Source organism: Phyllostomus hastatus, unplaced genomic scaffold (assembly GCF_019186645.2).
Source record: "Phyllostomus hastatus isolate PE091 unplaced genomic scaffold, TTU_PhHast_1.1 phas_scaffold_129, whole genome shotgun sequence".
NCBI lineage: Eukaryota > Metazoa > Chordata > Mammalia > Chiroptera > Phyllostomidae > Phyllostomus > Phyllostomus hastatus.
This window is the reverse complement of record NW_025334009.1, coordinates 9,852,506-9,866,295: the sequence shown is the minus strand read 5'-3', so window position 1 is coordinate 9,866,295 and position 13,790 is coordinate 9,852,506. Positions and strand designations below refer to the sequence as shown.

The following is a 13,790-nucleotide window of genomic DNA, read 5'->3' as shown; positions in this document are numbered from 1 at the left end:
TACTGCCTCTGTCCTCAGACGGGCTCCACAGCCCCCAGGTCCTCCTCTGGGAAATGGGACTTGTAAGCGTACCTGCCCCCTCAGATGGTTGTGAGGAGTAAAGAGGCCGTTGTATAAAGGACATTGAAGATTCCCTGGCACTGTGGGAAGTACAGGGTGAGACTTTCCACGTGATATCTACGGTCCACGTGGTCTAGGCAAGACACAGGGGCTTGGCAGCCAAATGGAGCTGCCTTCAAATCTCAGTCCTGCATCTTACTGGCTGTGTGACCGTGGGCTTCCCCAACCTCTCTGAGCCTCGGTGTCCTCATCCGCCTTCCTCTGGTTGCCCCGCAGATTACAGAACATGTGCCCAGAGGGCCCAGGGGCAGCTACGGGTCTGTCCCACTGGCACCTTCTCTCTTCTCTCCCAGGCTTCTCTCCCTTCTTGCTATTTACCAATGCCAGCTTCTCACCCTTCACATGGCGCTTCCTATTAATGGCATTTGTCACGAATCAACTGAGCAGGACACTTTCAGCCTCCTGGCCATGTCTGTCTGCACATTCCCAGCGACACGCTCAGGGGTCCCAGCGTGAGGGCTGTTCTCTTTCATTCAGCCGCTCCTGACGTTTCAAAACTGATTGCTCTGGCGCGGCGCTCAAGGGCCTTCACGCTGTCAGGACTGATGGAGTCTTGTTCTCCCACCACCTGACTGTCACTCTCCTGTGTCCCCCACAGCTCTGATGTGTGCTGTGCCCTGGGACATGCCAACTCTGTCCTTGAACTCAGTGGTTCTCAGGGGGTTGTCCTCGGACCAGCAGCCCTTTCTTATAGATTGTTCGGGGAACCTTGCTGTGTAGAATGATTTGAGTTTGTAGCAACAGTATTTTTGACATTTTGGGGTTTTTTTTTTTTTGTAACTAATGCACCTGGATTTTTGAGAAGCATTTGAATGATCCTGTTCCTTTTCAAAGCTTTTTTTTTTGTAATCCTCACCCAAGGATATGAGAAAGAAACATCAGTGGGTTGCTTCCCATATTCACCCCGACCGGGGATCGAACCCACAACCTTTTGGTGTACGAGACAACACTCCAACCAGCTAACTGCCCAGCGAGGGCCTCTTCAAAGCTTTTTCTCACTTAGCCCACTTCTTTTTTTCTTGGAAAGGAAGCTAGTCTATCTCGTTCTACCTACACAGATTAGGGTCAAAATTTAAAAGAAAAAAACTCCTGAGAACTCAGAAAACACCTAGCTAATTTCACTAGGCCAGCACTTACCAAGCTTTGATGAAAATTGTTACCACTTGGGCACTGGCAGGTCTTGATCAAGGGGAGGGTGGAAGCAGGGAGTGTGCATGTCCTTCGAGCTTCCAGACGGTGCCCACACTGCTGGTCTGAGGACCCTAGTAGCAATAGCGAGATCTCCCGAATCTCCAGGGACCCACCCGTAGGGAACTCAGTGTACGCAGAGCCCTACCATGCTGGGCTGGTGGCCTTGGGTAGCCTGACTTCGTCACTAGCAGCCAAGACCTGAGCACTGGTTAGGTCGGCAGCTCCTTCCTCCTCACGACCAGTATTATTTCCATCCAGTGAACCACAACCAGTCTGGCATTCCTAGGTGAAGCTTTTGTGTGCTTGTAATTTTAGTGCTGCTCTTGTGTTGAGGTACGCGATTCCAGTCTGCCTTCGAATGAGAATGCATCGTGTTTACAGATGTATTCTTGTCTCAGAAAAAGATGAGAAAACTGCTTACACAAGTGCCTCGAAGTGATTAGTATTCATGATGTGATAAGTAGGATGTTTAGGGAAGCAACACAGTGATTAGAGAGTTTCTCCCGAAGCCTGCCCAGAGCTGAGAGTTAGTGAAGGCATCGTGACACCAGGTAATGAGATGAAGCCGAGAGCAAGGGGAATAAAAACACGCTGTTGATGCTCTGTGGCTGTCAAAAAGGGGCTTGACCTTTTGTTTGGGTTGCAGTTAATCTACCAGAGAGAACTTGACCCCAAAGTGTGCCCCCGGATGCCATCCTAAGAGTTCCCAAATAAATGTATTTTTCCTGCCCCACTTTGTGAACTGAGCAGATTAGCCCTTGCAGATGTGTCCCGAGACACAGTCTGCTTTGACTGAGGCTGCTTTTCCCAGCCCTTCTCCACGCCCAGTAACTCCTGGAACGGAGTGTGGTCGCTCTTTGAAGAGATTAGTCCGGCAGTGCTATTGGGTAGGGGCCTCATCTGTTTTTCACCCACTACGGCCCTAGCACGGTGCCTGCCACATAGTGCATTCAGTGAAGAGTGAAGGAATGAAAGAATGAATGAGTGAACCAATGCAAGAGTCCATGGAACTAAAGAATGAATGAGTGAACCAATGCAGGACTCCAAGAAATGAAAGAATGAAAGAATGAATGAGTGAGGCAATGAGGGAGTCCAAGGAATGAAAGAATGAATGAGTGAGCCAATGAGGGAGTCTAAGGAATGAAAGAATGAATGAGTGAACCAATGAGGGAGTCCGTGAACAGATGCAGATGTGCATTCCAGCAGGCCGCTGACACAGGCTCTGTCCTTCTTCTCTCCACTTGCCTGTCTGTCAGTGGAAGCTGAGACCAGCATGTGAGGGTGGCAGGGGGCTGGGTGGCGGTCAGTGCTGCGGGCTGGGCAGCTCTGCAGCACACTTAGCCAGTCCACACCCCTGCTGCTGGTGTCCTCACAGCCCTTTCCCCACACCTCTGCCCCATGAACCACCGGCATCCTCCAAGTGTCCTCTGAGCCGTGAATGTTAAAATACATGAAATAAAAGTGGTAATACTGAATGAGGGCAATCATGACGGAGCCCTCCCTGGGGCTGCCAGAAAAGCTCTCCCCATTAACTTTAAGTCAAAACATAATCCAAAGCACATCACTTCCTAGGACAAGCTTTCTGCTCTCCAAAATGGGCTATGTGTTTGCTGGTCATTCTCCAAGGACTCAGCGCCTTCCTCCCTGCTCCCAGCAGCCTCAGCGTGGGGCCTCAGTTCCACTCCGAGACTTGTGCAAGCTGAGGCGTTCTACTTTAGGGGATACCGAAGTGCTTCTGAATGCCAGAAAGTTTTGGTCTAACCACGGAACAGAGGGCTCATCCTATGATGAACTTGAACTATTGGACTTGATTGCAAATATCGTGGTAGAAACCCAACTCCAAAAGGTCTAAGCAAAAGAGGGAATTTATTGGCCCATGTCATGAAAAAGTCCAAGGGTTGACTTTGAACTTGAGTAGATCTAGGTGTTCAAAGTCTAGCAATAGGATTCTGTCCCTTCCCACCATCCAACGTGCTTTTGTTCAGAAAACCACATACATCCCCCAAGTGATGGCAAAGATGGCCCTGGAAGCTCCAGCCCTTCATTCTGCCATGGAGCCAGCCCAGCAGAGAGGGAGCGCCTCTTCCCAACAGCAACAGGGAAAGCCCACACCAGGACCCTGATTGGCAGGGCAGTGTCATGTGACCAGCTGCCCTTGGCTGTCAGGGGTGGGGCTAGCCTTTCCAGAACAAAGTAGACTAAGTTGGGGAGGAGGAGACAATGTCCCAAAAGGAAAAAAAAAATATTATCCTTCTGTCAAAAGAACGAGGGGGACAGTAACAACCATCCCCACCAGTCCCATTCGGACCCTCTCGGCTGCAGGGCTGAGCCCCCAGCTGGTCCTTCTGAGAGGTCAGTGGCTCTCAGAGCAGGACAGTGGCTCTCAGAGCAGGGTGGCATGGACGTGCAGGAGAGGTGGCCCAGAGAACATCTCTCTTCTAGAACTTCATTTCTTTTGTGCTCTTAAAGCGATGACGTAAATCATAAGCTTTGGGGTTATGGTTGCCAAGGACAAAGTCTTCTGTATTTTTTTTTCTTTTCTGTTGTATTATTCTAAATTCCGAAAAAAGCTTTCTCGTGTGTTTTTTTCTTTTTAATGACAGATGCTTATTGTGATAAAATGCTATGGGAAAATATACGGAAGAGAGCCAGCTGCCCTTCACATGCGCTGGTCGAGCTCCCGTGTGTGACCCCCCTCAGTCACTTGCTCCTGTGGGCAAAAGGCCCTTGACCTCACTACGTTTCTATTTATCATCTGTAAAAATGGGACTCATCCTTATAGAGCCCTTGTAAGAAATAGACAGATTTCTTCTAAGAAGTAGCCAGATACCTTATTGCTTCTGTTATATCATTTCATTCTCAAACATCTTTATAAGGTGGTCACTGTCATCCTCCCCCTTTTATAGATGAGGAAGATAAGCCCTAGAGGGAATAATTAATTTGTTCAAGATCACACAGGTAGCAAATGCCAGGGCCTGGGCCAGTCCCAGCCTGCCCCCGTGTGCTCTCTCCTTGCTATATAATTGTGAGAGTTAAATCATGCTTCAAGGAATGCTTGTGGCACAGCGCCTCAGATGGAGCAAGCACTCAGAGAACTGTGTTTATCGTATTCAGATACTGGTGGTCTCTATGTACATAAACACATATACTATGTATGTGTTCTACTGGAAAGAGGAAATAGATAATAAGCAATTTAACAAGTAACTGTTAATTAACACATAAATACATTATATGAATAATGAATATGTATAACAGAATATGAGGTACAGAGATGCACTTATAAAAATACGGAGAGAGAGATGAGGGTACGAGGAGAGGGGCTGTGTCGGCACGGTGGTGGTGGTATTTAGGGTGGCCCCAGGAGGCCTCCCAGAGGGGCTGACGTTTGTGTGAGGAGCTCAAGTCTGTCTGTAGGCCAGGCAGGCAACTGGCAGGCTTGGCTTTGGGGTAGGCGGACAGGATCTGGTAAGCAGGCACGTGGGGGCGCCCCCAGAGCCAGAAAGGGAAGGATTCACCGTAAGATGGTAACCCCCGTACTGAAGTCCTAGTCTTCCCCAAGTAGATTTTGCAGTGTTTTTAGAAAACTGCTCTCCACGTTTGACCCAGGACAAAGCATCCTTGGAGCAGTGGTCCAGTTGTGTGTGGCTGGGGCCAAGAGGCCTCACTGTTGCCTATGTAACCATCCAGTCGGCTTTCTGAATACTGTCTCCTCACCCAGGCCTGCTCTCTGCGCCCGCCAGCTCCACACCGGGCCTCCCAGGCCATGAGTCCCAGCTCCTCACTCTGATCCACAGAACGACATTCTCTCTGTCACTTCCCGTTTCCCAGAAATCTGTCCGAATCTCTGATCCTGTTTTCGTCCTCCTCCTTTTTACAGATTCCTTTCCCACGGGGCATGTTCTCCCATAACCCCTGGCATCTGGGGAGGTCGGTCAGCCCCATGTGCTCCTTTTCTATTGGATTAGCAGCATTCACATTCGTTCTGCTTTTCTGAACCTTCTAAAGTGAGTGTGCCTTATTACTTTCATAAGAAGAAAAGTAAGAACCAAAGCTCTTCAAGTGAGAAGGATCGAGAAGTGTGCTCTTGTCAGCCGGAAGAGAGATGAATTGTGTCAGGGTCTGTACCGAGCGCCCCAGCTCCGACCAGGACGCTGCTTCCCAGGGCGTCCAGCTGCACGGAGAAGAGACTGGGGAATTTTGCCATAAAGCCTTTATCTCACTTGTGCTTTTTATTTCTCCAAGATAAATGAGAGACGGTGCTAATGCAGTAACAGTATCAAACAGAAAGCCTGCCATTAAACAGATGTATCAGCCAGTGGCTTCACGTGGCAAGCATGTGTGAGCTTACTCTTGAGATGGACTCAGGAGCGTGGTCCTTCTGCCGGTCTTGCCTAGGGTCACTCATGCATCTCCGGTCAACTGGCAGCGGATGGCCTGTCTCACCTGTCGGGGGCTGGCTGCGGCGTACCCGCTGGGGCATTTGGGGAGACTGGGTCGAGTGGCTCTCATCATCCCAAAGGCTAGCGTGGGCTTGCTGCCCAGAGCAGCAAGGGAGGAAGCTGCAAGGCTCAAGACTTGTACCCCATCACTTCTACCGCTCTTGAAGGTCAGAGAAGGTCAGCCAGCCCAGATGCAAGGAGTAGTGAAATGAGGGCACGTCTCGATGGAAGGGGCCGCAAAGTGTTGTGGCAACCTTCACAATCCACCCCCCAGTAATCCTATTTCCTAAGTCTAATGTTCCCTTTTCTAATTCTGTGTTGTCTTCAGGCTTCTGAGAACCCAGTCTCTGGAATGGTTCTACAATAATGTGAAGAGCCGTTTCAAGCGCTTCGGCAGCGCCAAAGTCCTGAAAAACCTGTACAGGAAACACCGGCTGGAGAGTGGAGCATGCTTTGACATCCTAGGTACGCTGGCTGCCTCTTGCTCCGGGAGACTCGGGGGGCCGGGGGATGGAAGGAGGCCCTGCCTGGGGGCCCCATGCACTGAGGTTCACTCACCTTGGACAGAGAAAGCTCCTTCAATATCCGGCTCTAGGGCAGAGCAGAAATAGGACACATACCAAAGCTTCTGTTAAGTTTTCAGTCTTTCGGTCCCAGGCTGGGTATGTTGGAACCTGAGAGGACCAAAGTGTCTCTGCAGATTTTGGGCGCTTTAATTCTGGGTCCCTTGGAAATGAAAGATTCTTGACCATGTTTCCCTAATGAGTAAAACGCCGGGAAGGCATTGCTGGCTGGTCATGCAAACCAGGGCTTCACGCGGAGGATGCGCCCTCCACTTCCCGCCTTCCCCCTCCAAAACTGTCTTCATTCCGGGCCCGGATCTGATGTGAGAGGAGAGTGAGAAGAATGTCCACTTCCTCCAGGCAGCTTGGAAGATGTGCCCTCCTATGCTGTTTTATATAGTCCAAACAACCAAGGTGCATAATTAGAATGAGAAATTTTATGCTGTAGCCCTGGCTGGCGTAGCTCAGTGGACTGAGCTCGGACTGTGAACCAAAGGGTCGCCAGTTCGATTCCCAGTCAGGGCACATGCCTGGGCTGCAGGCCAGGTCCTCAGTGCAGGCCATGTGGGAGGCAACCACACATGGATGATTCTCTCCCTCTCTTTCTCCCTCCCTTCCTCTCTCTAAATAAATAAATAAAATCTAAAAAAACATTTAAAAAATATTTATGCTGTAGTTGTAGACCAGCCAACAGAAAGAAATTGTTGTTAGAATATGAAAAGCATGTCCTTCAAAAAAAAGAAAGGCTGGGTTTTGTTTTTTTTTTCCATCTAGAGGCAGAGGCATATTTTTTCATCCCTTTGCTGACACTGGTAAATTTTTTTTTTATCCCGGAGAAAAAGGAGGAAAAAAATCTCCCGCATCTCATTTGGAGCTTTTTCACCACTGGTATTTTGTATTCTCCATTAAGTCTTCAGTTGTGTCTTATCTAAAAATATGCGAGCCACTGAAGTCCAGGGAGAAAATAGGATAGAAGCTTTAAACACGGAATCATTAGCGCCTTTTGTGGTAGTTGTTAGAATCTCTGTCTTTCAAATTGCTCAGGAAGGCTATAGCTAAGGGAGCAGCGCCCAAGGTTGCCACGTGTTATTTTTATCTTCTCTTTATGGGTTGTTCTAAAATTTTTTCTCTAGGAATGGAGGCAGAAAAGAAAAATGAAAAGCAGTGGTATTATCGGCAGTTTTTTCAACCCAAAAATATTTCTCAAGAAAGGACTCACTCATTTGCACCCCATCTTTTCTTTCCTCTCCCATGCATCTTCCAGCCTGCTTTATGGACCCTTTGCACAGGTGCCCACGTTTAAATCTCGTGGGCATTCTTTTTTTTTTAAGATTTTATTTATTTATTTTCAGAGAGGGAAGGGAGGGAGATAGAGAAAGAGAGAGAGAAACATCAATGTGTGGGTGCTGGGGGCCATGGCCTGCAACCCGGGCATGTACCCTGACTGGGAATCGAACCTGCGACACTTTGGTTCGCAGCCCACACTCAATCCACTGAGCTATGCCAGCCAGGGCTTTGTGGGCATTCTTTACGGCTTCATGCGAGTGGAGGGATGGAGACAAGAGCTCCTCTACCCAGAGCTCCCAAAAGCAGGGCTCACTGCCTGGCATGCGTGCGGTGTGTTCTCCCCATGTCCCACTAGCTGGTTCAATCTTAAAGCACTCTGTGGGTGCCAAGACACTTCATAGAAGTATTAGGATTCGTTGCTTTAATATGACTGATATCTCCATTTTAATGATGGTTTCCCTTTGAAAAGCATGAAGACAAGCAGACAGGAGACACTTTATGAGATAGTTCTCAAGCCTGTGAAGCCACGATCCTAAAACAATGAGATTTATTCTACCTGACACCTAGAAAACTTCAGTTCCATTGCACATGCGTACAGGGCCTCGTGGTTACGTTGGATGATGAGGAGGCATTACCATTGTCTTCTGCCTGCCACCCAACACCTGTGTCTGGTTGTCACCTGCCATCCTCAGTCCTGGCCACACGTTTCAATCACCGAGGGAGCTTTGGAAAAGGTCCCGGGGCCCAGATCGTCTTCCATGCCCAGACAGTTGCTTCCAAATGCCCGGAGGTGGGCCCAGGACAGGCACAGTTTAAAGTTCTCCGGGTTATAGGAATGCACGGCCAATGTCACTGGCATTTATTCAGGAGAACTCAGAGCAAATGATGTATCTTCATGTCATCTAAGGGGCTCCTTTTCAGAATTTTGATGGTGAGAACATAACAGGCAACATCGACAGCGGGCAAGGCCCGGGCTGTGCTCCGGAGCTCTCGGTGCAGAACTCCTGTAACCTAGGAAATGCCTCCTCAGCATGGCCCAGGGCAGTCTGGCATGCAAACAGCCCCCTGAAAATCCACTCTGTCCACAGACTCTCGTGGGTCACTCATCATGTGCACACCTTGTACGGCCCTCAGTGCCTCCCAAGGTCAGGCCCAAACGGAGACCCAGCACGTTGATCAGATGTATCTAAGATTTACTTATTGCATCAGTAAACATTATTGAATGCCTACTGTGTGCCCACCTGGTTTAAAAGATGGGGGGATAAGGCAGGCAGCATCCTGCCATCTCAGAGCCAACCTTCCAGGGCAGAAGTCAGGTAAATAAATAAATGAATGTATTTAAAAATGTAAGGTCCAGTGGGAACGAGCATTCCCGTGGTTTATCTGATGGATTCAGCATGGCATGTGTAGCAGTCATCCCAGAAAGCAGCATGACGTGAAGAGATAAAAACAGCCGTCAGTAATATACTTAATCCCTAGGCGATTGGATAAAAATGATCGATACGCTTAGATTTAGTATTGGATACATAAAATGGGAAAAAGAACCCCTGATTTTATTTGTTAACACTCTAAGTCTGTTTCTGGCATGAGCCTTGAAAAAGGCCATCACACCTTTCAGCTGGGATTTGATGGACAGACGTGGTTTTCCGAAAACGCTGAGCCGCGTGAAACCAGAGGTCCCTCCAACACGTGAACGATGTGACCTAGTGTCGTCTGGCTGCTGGGTCAGGGCTTTACAGAGCAGCCCCTTTGCTTTCTGCCCTTGGAGAGATTGCATCCCCCTCGATGACATTCGAGCTCCCACCTAGGCACTTGAAGGAAACAGGGAGAGGAGTGTTGCTGGAAGATGACAGCCGTGTGGAGCCAGAGCGTGTGCTCTGGCCAGCTCGGGCTCCCACAGGTGCTTTCAGAGCCTCCCCTGTCTCCTCACACTCCCCTCCCTTCCCCACCCTCTCCGTTCTCTCAGCAGATGACCTCCCTCCTCCTTCCCAGGGGAGGCAGTGCGCAGCTCTGCCTCGGGTCCCTGTCCCCTTCCAGGAAGGCCTCCAGGTCCCTCGTCCCTTCCTCTTGCCTATTCAGCCTCTCCCTTAACCGGTCCCTTCCTATTGATCTGTAAACATGCCCAAGTCTCTCCCACATTCTAAACCATCCCGGCTGCACATCTGCCTCCACTTCCTGTCCCGCCGGTCTGTTTCCTGTCCCAGGCACGCTCCAGAGAGCGGGCTGCATGCACACAGCTTCTATTTCCTCCCAGTCCTCTCTCTACCCCACTCGCTCCCTGTCCACGCAGCAGCCAGAGTGCAGCTTTAGAGGCGTAAATCTGACCGGCTCAACCCTGCGCAGCCTTTACTGGCTCCACATGGCTGCTGGGATCAGGACCATGACCTGTGTGCGCTGTGTCTCCAGGGCATCCCCCCAGGCTGTCTCTCCTCCCCGCAGGCCAGCCGCACCGCCCCTTGTTTAGGCCCTCGATGCAGCCTGCCGCCCCCACTGCCTGCCCCGTGCGAGCGCTCCGCTCTCCCTTTTGGCTGGCTACTCACTGCGAGGGTCAGTCTTCCCTGTTGAATACTGATTTGCACTGTACTGTGAAGCACCCAATCAGAGCACAGGACGTATCTACGAGCTTCTGTTTATTTACATAAATCTGTGACTAATAATGCATTCTCCCCCACTAGACTATCAGGTCTGTCCAGTTTGTCAGAGGACCTCTGGCTTCGCTCACAATGTATCCTGACACCCGAACACCCAGCCCAGGGCCAGGCACCTTGAAGGTGTTCACGGAACATCTGCTGGGTGAATGGATGGATGAATGAATGAGGGATGTAGCCATGCCAAAGTGATAGACTAGCACTTAAATGTATAGCCTGGGAAAAGAGGAGGTGACTTACCCTAAAGCCTTACTTTATAAGTGGGGAAACTGAGGCCCAGGAAGGCAAAGTCACTTTCTCAATGTCACACAGCTAGAATAAGTGGACTTCGGGACTTTTGAAAGCCTGGTCAAAAAACAGAAACACAGAGCATGATGGTATGTGGTTCCCATGAACCGTGTACTCAGACTGAGTTCCTGTGGACAGGCTGCCCGCTCGTGGCCTGTTTCATTAAGGTGGGAGCCTGCTAACCCACTGCAAGTGGCCCTCTTACCCTTCAGGTTCCCGCAAGGTAATCCCCTATCAAGAAAGCATAGGTGCGTCATGCGTATTGAAGGCCTATTGCTTAGACTCGGCACCAATGGCATTTGCCCCTTTTGAGCTGGAATGTAGACCCATGTTTATGTTTTTGGTTCTATCGAACAGTGTTTTCCACAAGCATTCGATTCGACCATTTTTTTTTGAGCCGTCTGCTATATGGGTGCTATCTTAGGTACTAGGGATATAATACAGTGATTTAAAAAAAAATCTATCCTCATCTTCAGAGTTCTCATGGATGGGAACACGTGTAATAAAAATCCCCAACTTGAAAAGGGCGTGGCCAACCGCTCTTCCCAGACTGGGACTGAGACCAGAGATCTATTCAAAGAAGACCAGAGAAGAGGCAGTGGGCCTTCCGCGATCAAATGCCATCATTTGCCTCGTCTCTGTCTGCGTTTGCTTCTGCAGGAGAGAATGATGGCGGTTAAACTCTTCGCTAAGGGCAACTGCAGGGGTCCGTGCCGTGGACCACGGCTCAGCTAACGACCAGACACACGGGGGCTCATCGCCCATCACGAGGAGAGCACTCTCGTTATTCTCTCTTTCTAGTAAGGAAGCCGAGTGTCGGGCAGGTTAAGTAGCTTGCTCAAGGTCCCATGACCAATAAACTGCAGCTCCAGGGGCTGACCCCACATCTCCCTGAGCTCAATCTATTTTTCTGTCTTTGACCCCATGTTGCCTCCAACGAAGGCACTGGAAGAAAGTCGGGGTGGTAGCAATGCTACATACAGCAGGAATCCGTGTGAGAGGGGCAATGTGACTGGTCAAAGAGTGTGGCATTGTTTGGTGGCCCAGCGATTCCCTGACCCGTTTGCAGGGCTGCCCTACGGTGGGTAACGGCGGTCTGCCAGTGCAGTGTTCGCTGAAGACTTTCGATGATCAAATGCACTTGTTCTCTCCCCCGCCCCCCACAGGAGGAAGCTGTTTTGAGACGAACCTGGAGAATGAAGGCAGTGTTTCAGGCAGCGATTCAACGTTCTATAGGCAGTCAGAAGGTAAGGTTGCTGAAGAAGCTACAGCTAATGGGACGCTGGAGGGAGAGAAACACCTTCAGATGCTGTCAGGCTCCCAGCTGCATTGTAACCACTTGATGCGACTGTGCGTTGCCATGTGGAGTCTCCCTGGGTTGTCCCGTTGTTGCCATTTGTATGAGTCCATCATTGGAATAGATAATGAACCCAAGGTGTGGCCTGGAGAAGCGCATTCGCTGCCCAGCCCCTAGCTACTTCACGACCAACTAGTGAGTGCTCTGGAGCTGGAATAGAAAAGGCAGTACACCTTTCAATTCCTATGAAAATATTCGCATCAAGAATGTGTCACTCACTGATTAACTTCTGCTTTTTTATATCAGTGTAGTAGTTCCCTTAGAGCAGAGGTTGAAAAAACAACATCCATTTTCTAGTTTCAAATAAAGCCTTCTCTAACACTTCAGCTCCTTCTCCAAAGTACTGGCTGGGCCTTGGCGGCCAGCGCCTGCGGCCCCCACAGCTCCTCTGCGACCTCTCTGTTCTGTTCTTTGGGCGCCTTCTCATGAAGATCCCGTCCTCCCTCTCTCTCTCTCTCTCTCTCTCTCTCTCTCTCCCCCTCTCTGTCTCTTTCTCTCTCTGTCTCTCTCTCTCTCTCTCTCTCTCGTCCCTTCTGCCCAAAATTTCTCCAGGGGCTGCCCCACACTGTGATATGACCTCAGGGCACCTCTGTTCACTGGTGAGCCAGAAATGCCCAGCACTGATTTCAGCCCAGAGTCCCAGACTGTGATTTCTGATGCTTAGCTGGCAGGCCCTGCAGGTCCTCTAGGAACCGGAACCTCAGCCTGTCCTAATCGAGCTCCTTAGCCACAGAGGTCCACCTGCAAGAGTTCCGCCTCTCTCAGCCCCCTCCCTGCCAAGTTCCTATCACCAAGTTCCTATCGGCCCCATCTCTACCTTGATCTTTTCCTTCCTATTCTGAGACACATAGCTTTAGTGCCTCCCTGCCCACAGCCTTCCTACATTAGTATTTCAATGACCATCGGGATCAGACAGGGTCCTCCGGAGAACCAGCACCAAGGGAATGCACACACCATGTGCGTGCAGATGTATTTGGTTTCAAGGACTTGGCTCACGCAGTTGTGGGGATTGGCCAGCCTGAAACCTGTTGAGCAGGTCAGCAGGCTGGCGACTCGGGCAGGGGTGAATGCTTCATTCTTGAGGCAGGAGTTTCTTCTCTGGGGAACCTTGTTTTTTGCTCCTATGGCCTTTCAGCTGATTGGATGAGGCCTTCCCACATCTTCGAGGGTCATCTCTTTTACTAATGTCAACAGCTGTAGATGTTGACTACATCTAAAAAATACCTCCAGAGCAACGCTGAGATCAGTGTCTGAGTAAGTAACGGGGTACAGTAGCCTAGCCAAGTGGGCACACACGACTAATCACCCTCCTGTCTACCAGGCGCTCCGACCTTCGGTCACGCTGCCTCCTTACCCGTCCTTTACACCCCACCAGTTTTCTCCTGGAAACAGCGACCCGAGACTTCCCTTTCAGCCACAACGTCTTCAGGCTCCGCATACCCCTCATCCAAACATTACAAACATGGCATCCAGAGCCTCTTTGGTTAGGGCTCCAGGTTCTGACTTTGCGGGGTTCTGTGGACCTTGGTAACCATCCCCAGCCCAGGATCTACTGCACACCTCTTAGCAGTTCCTTACGCACCCGACCACCCAGCGGGAAAGAGCGCAGAGTGTGGACTCAGCTTGTGCGTTGGGGCAGCGTCAGCGGGGGCCCTCACTCAAAGAGCCTGGCTCTCGGGAGGTCATCGGTGAACTCGGACGCCATGAGAGTTTGTGGGGCACCTCTTCTCTGAGAAATCCGCCGATGAGTATCTGGGAAAGAGAAGGAACTGCAACGTCTGTCTCCATGGAGCACTTGGTGTGGTGACAACTTAAAATGTTCTAGGCTCTACTTGTAGAAACTTCTGGAAAACTGTGTCCAGTCAGCCACGGAGCTGATGTGCCCATCTGCTAGCTA

General features: G+C 50.3%; 1 protein-coding gene across 1 annotated transcript in view; it reads left to right on the top strand.

The window, feature by feature from the left end:
• LOC123830767 (myosin VIIA and Rab interacting protein) overlaps positions 1–13,790 on the top strand; it is a 204,103-nt gene that overhangs the window by 125,870 nt on the left and 64,443 nt on the right. Inside the window, exons 4-5 of the mRNA XM_045857302.1 lie at positions 6,079–6,215; positions 11,703–11,783. Coding sequence (XP_045713258.1) covers positions 6,079–6,215; positions 11,703–11,783 — 218 coding nt within the window. The remainder of the gene's footprint in view (positions 1–6,078; positions 6,216–11,702; positions 11,784–13,790) is intronic.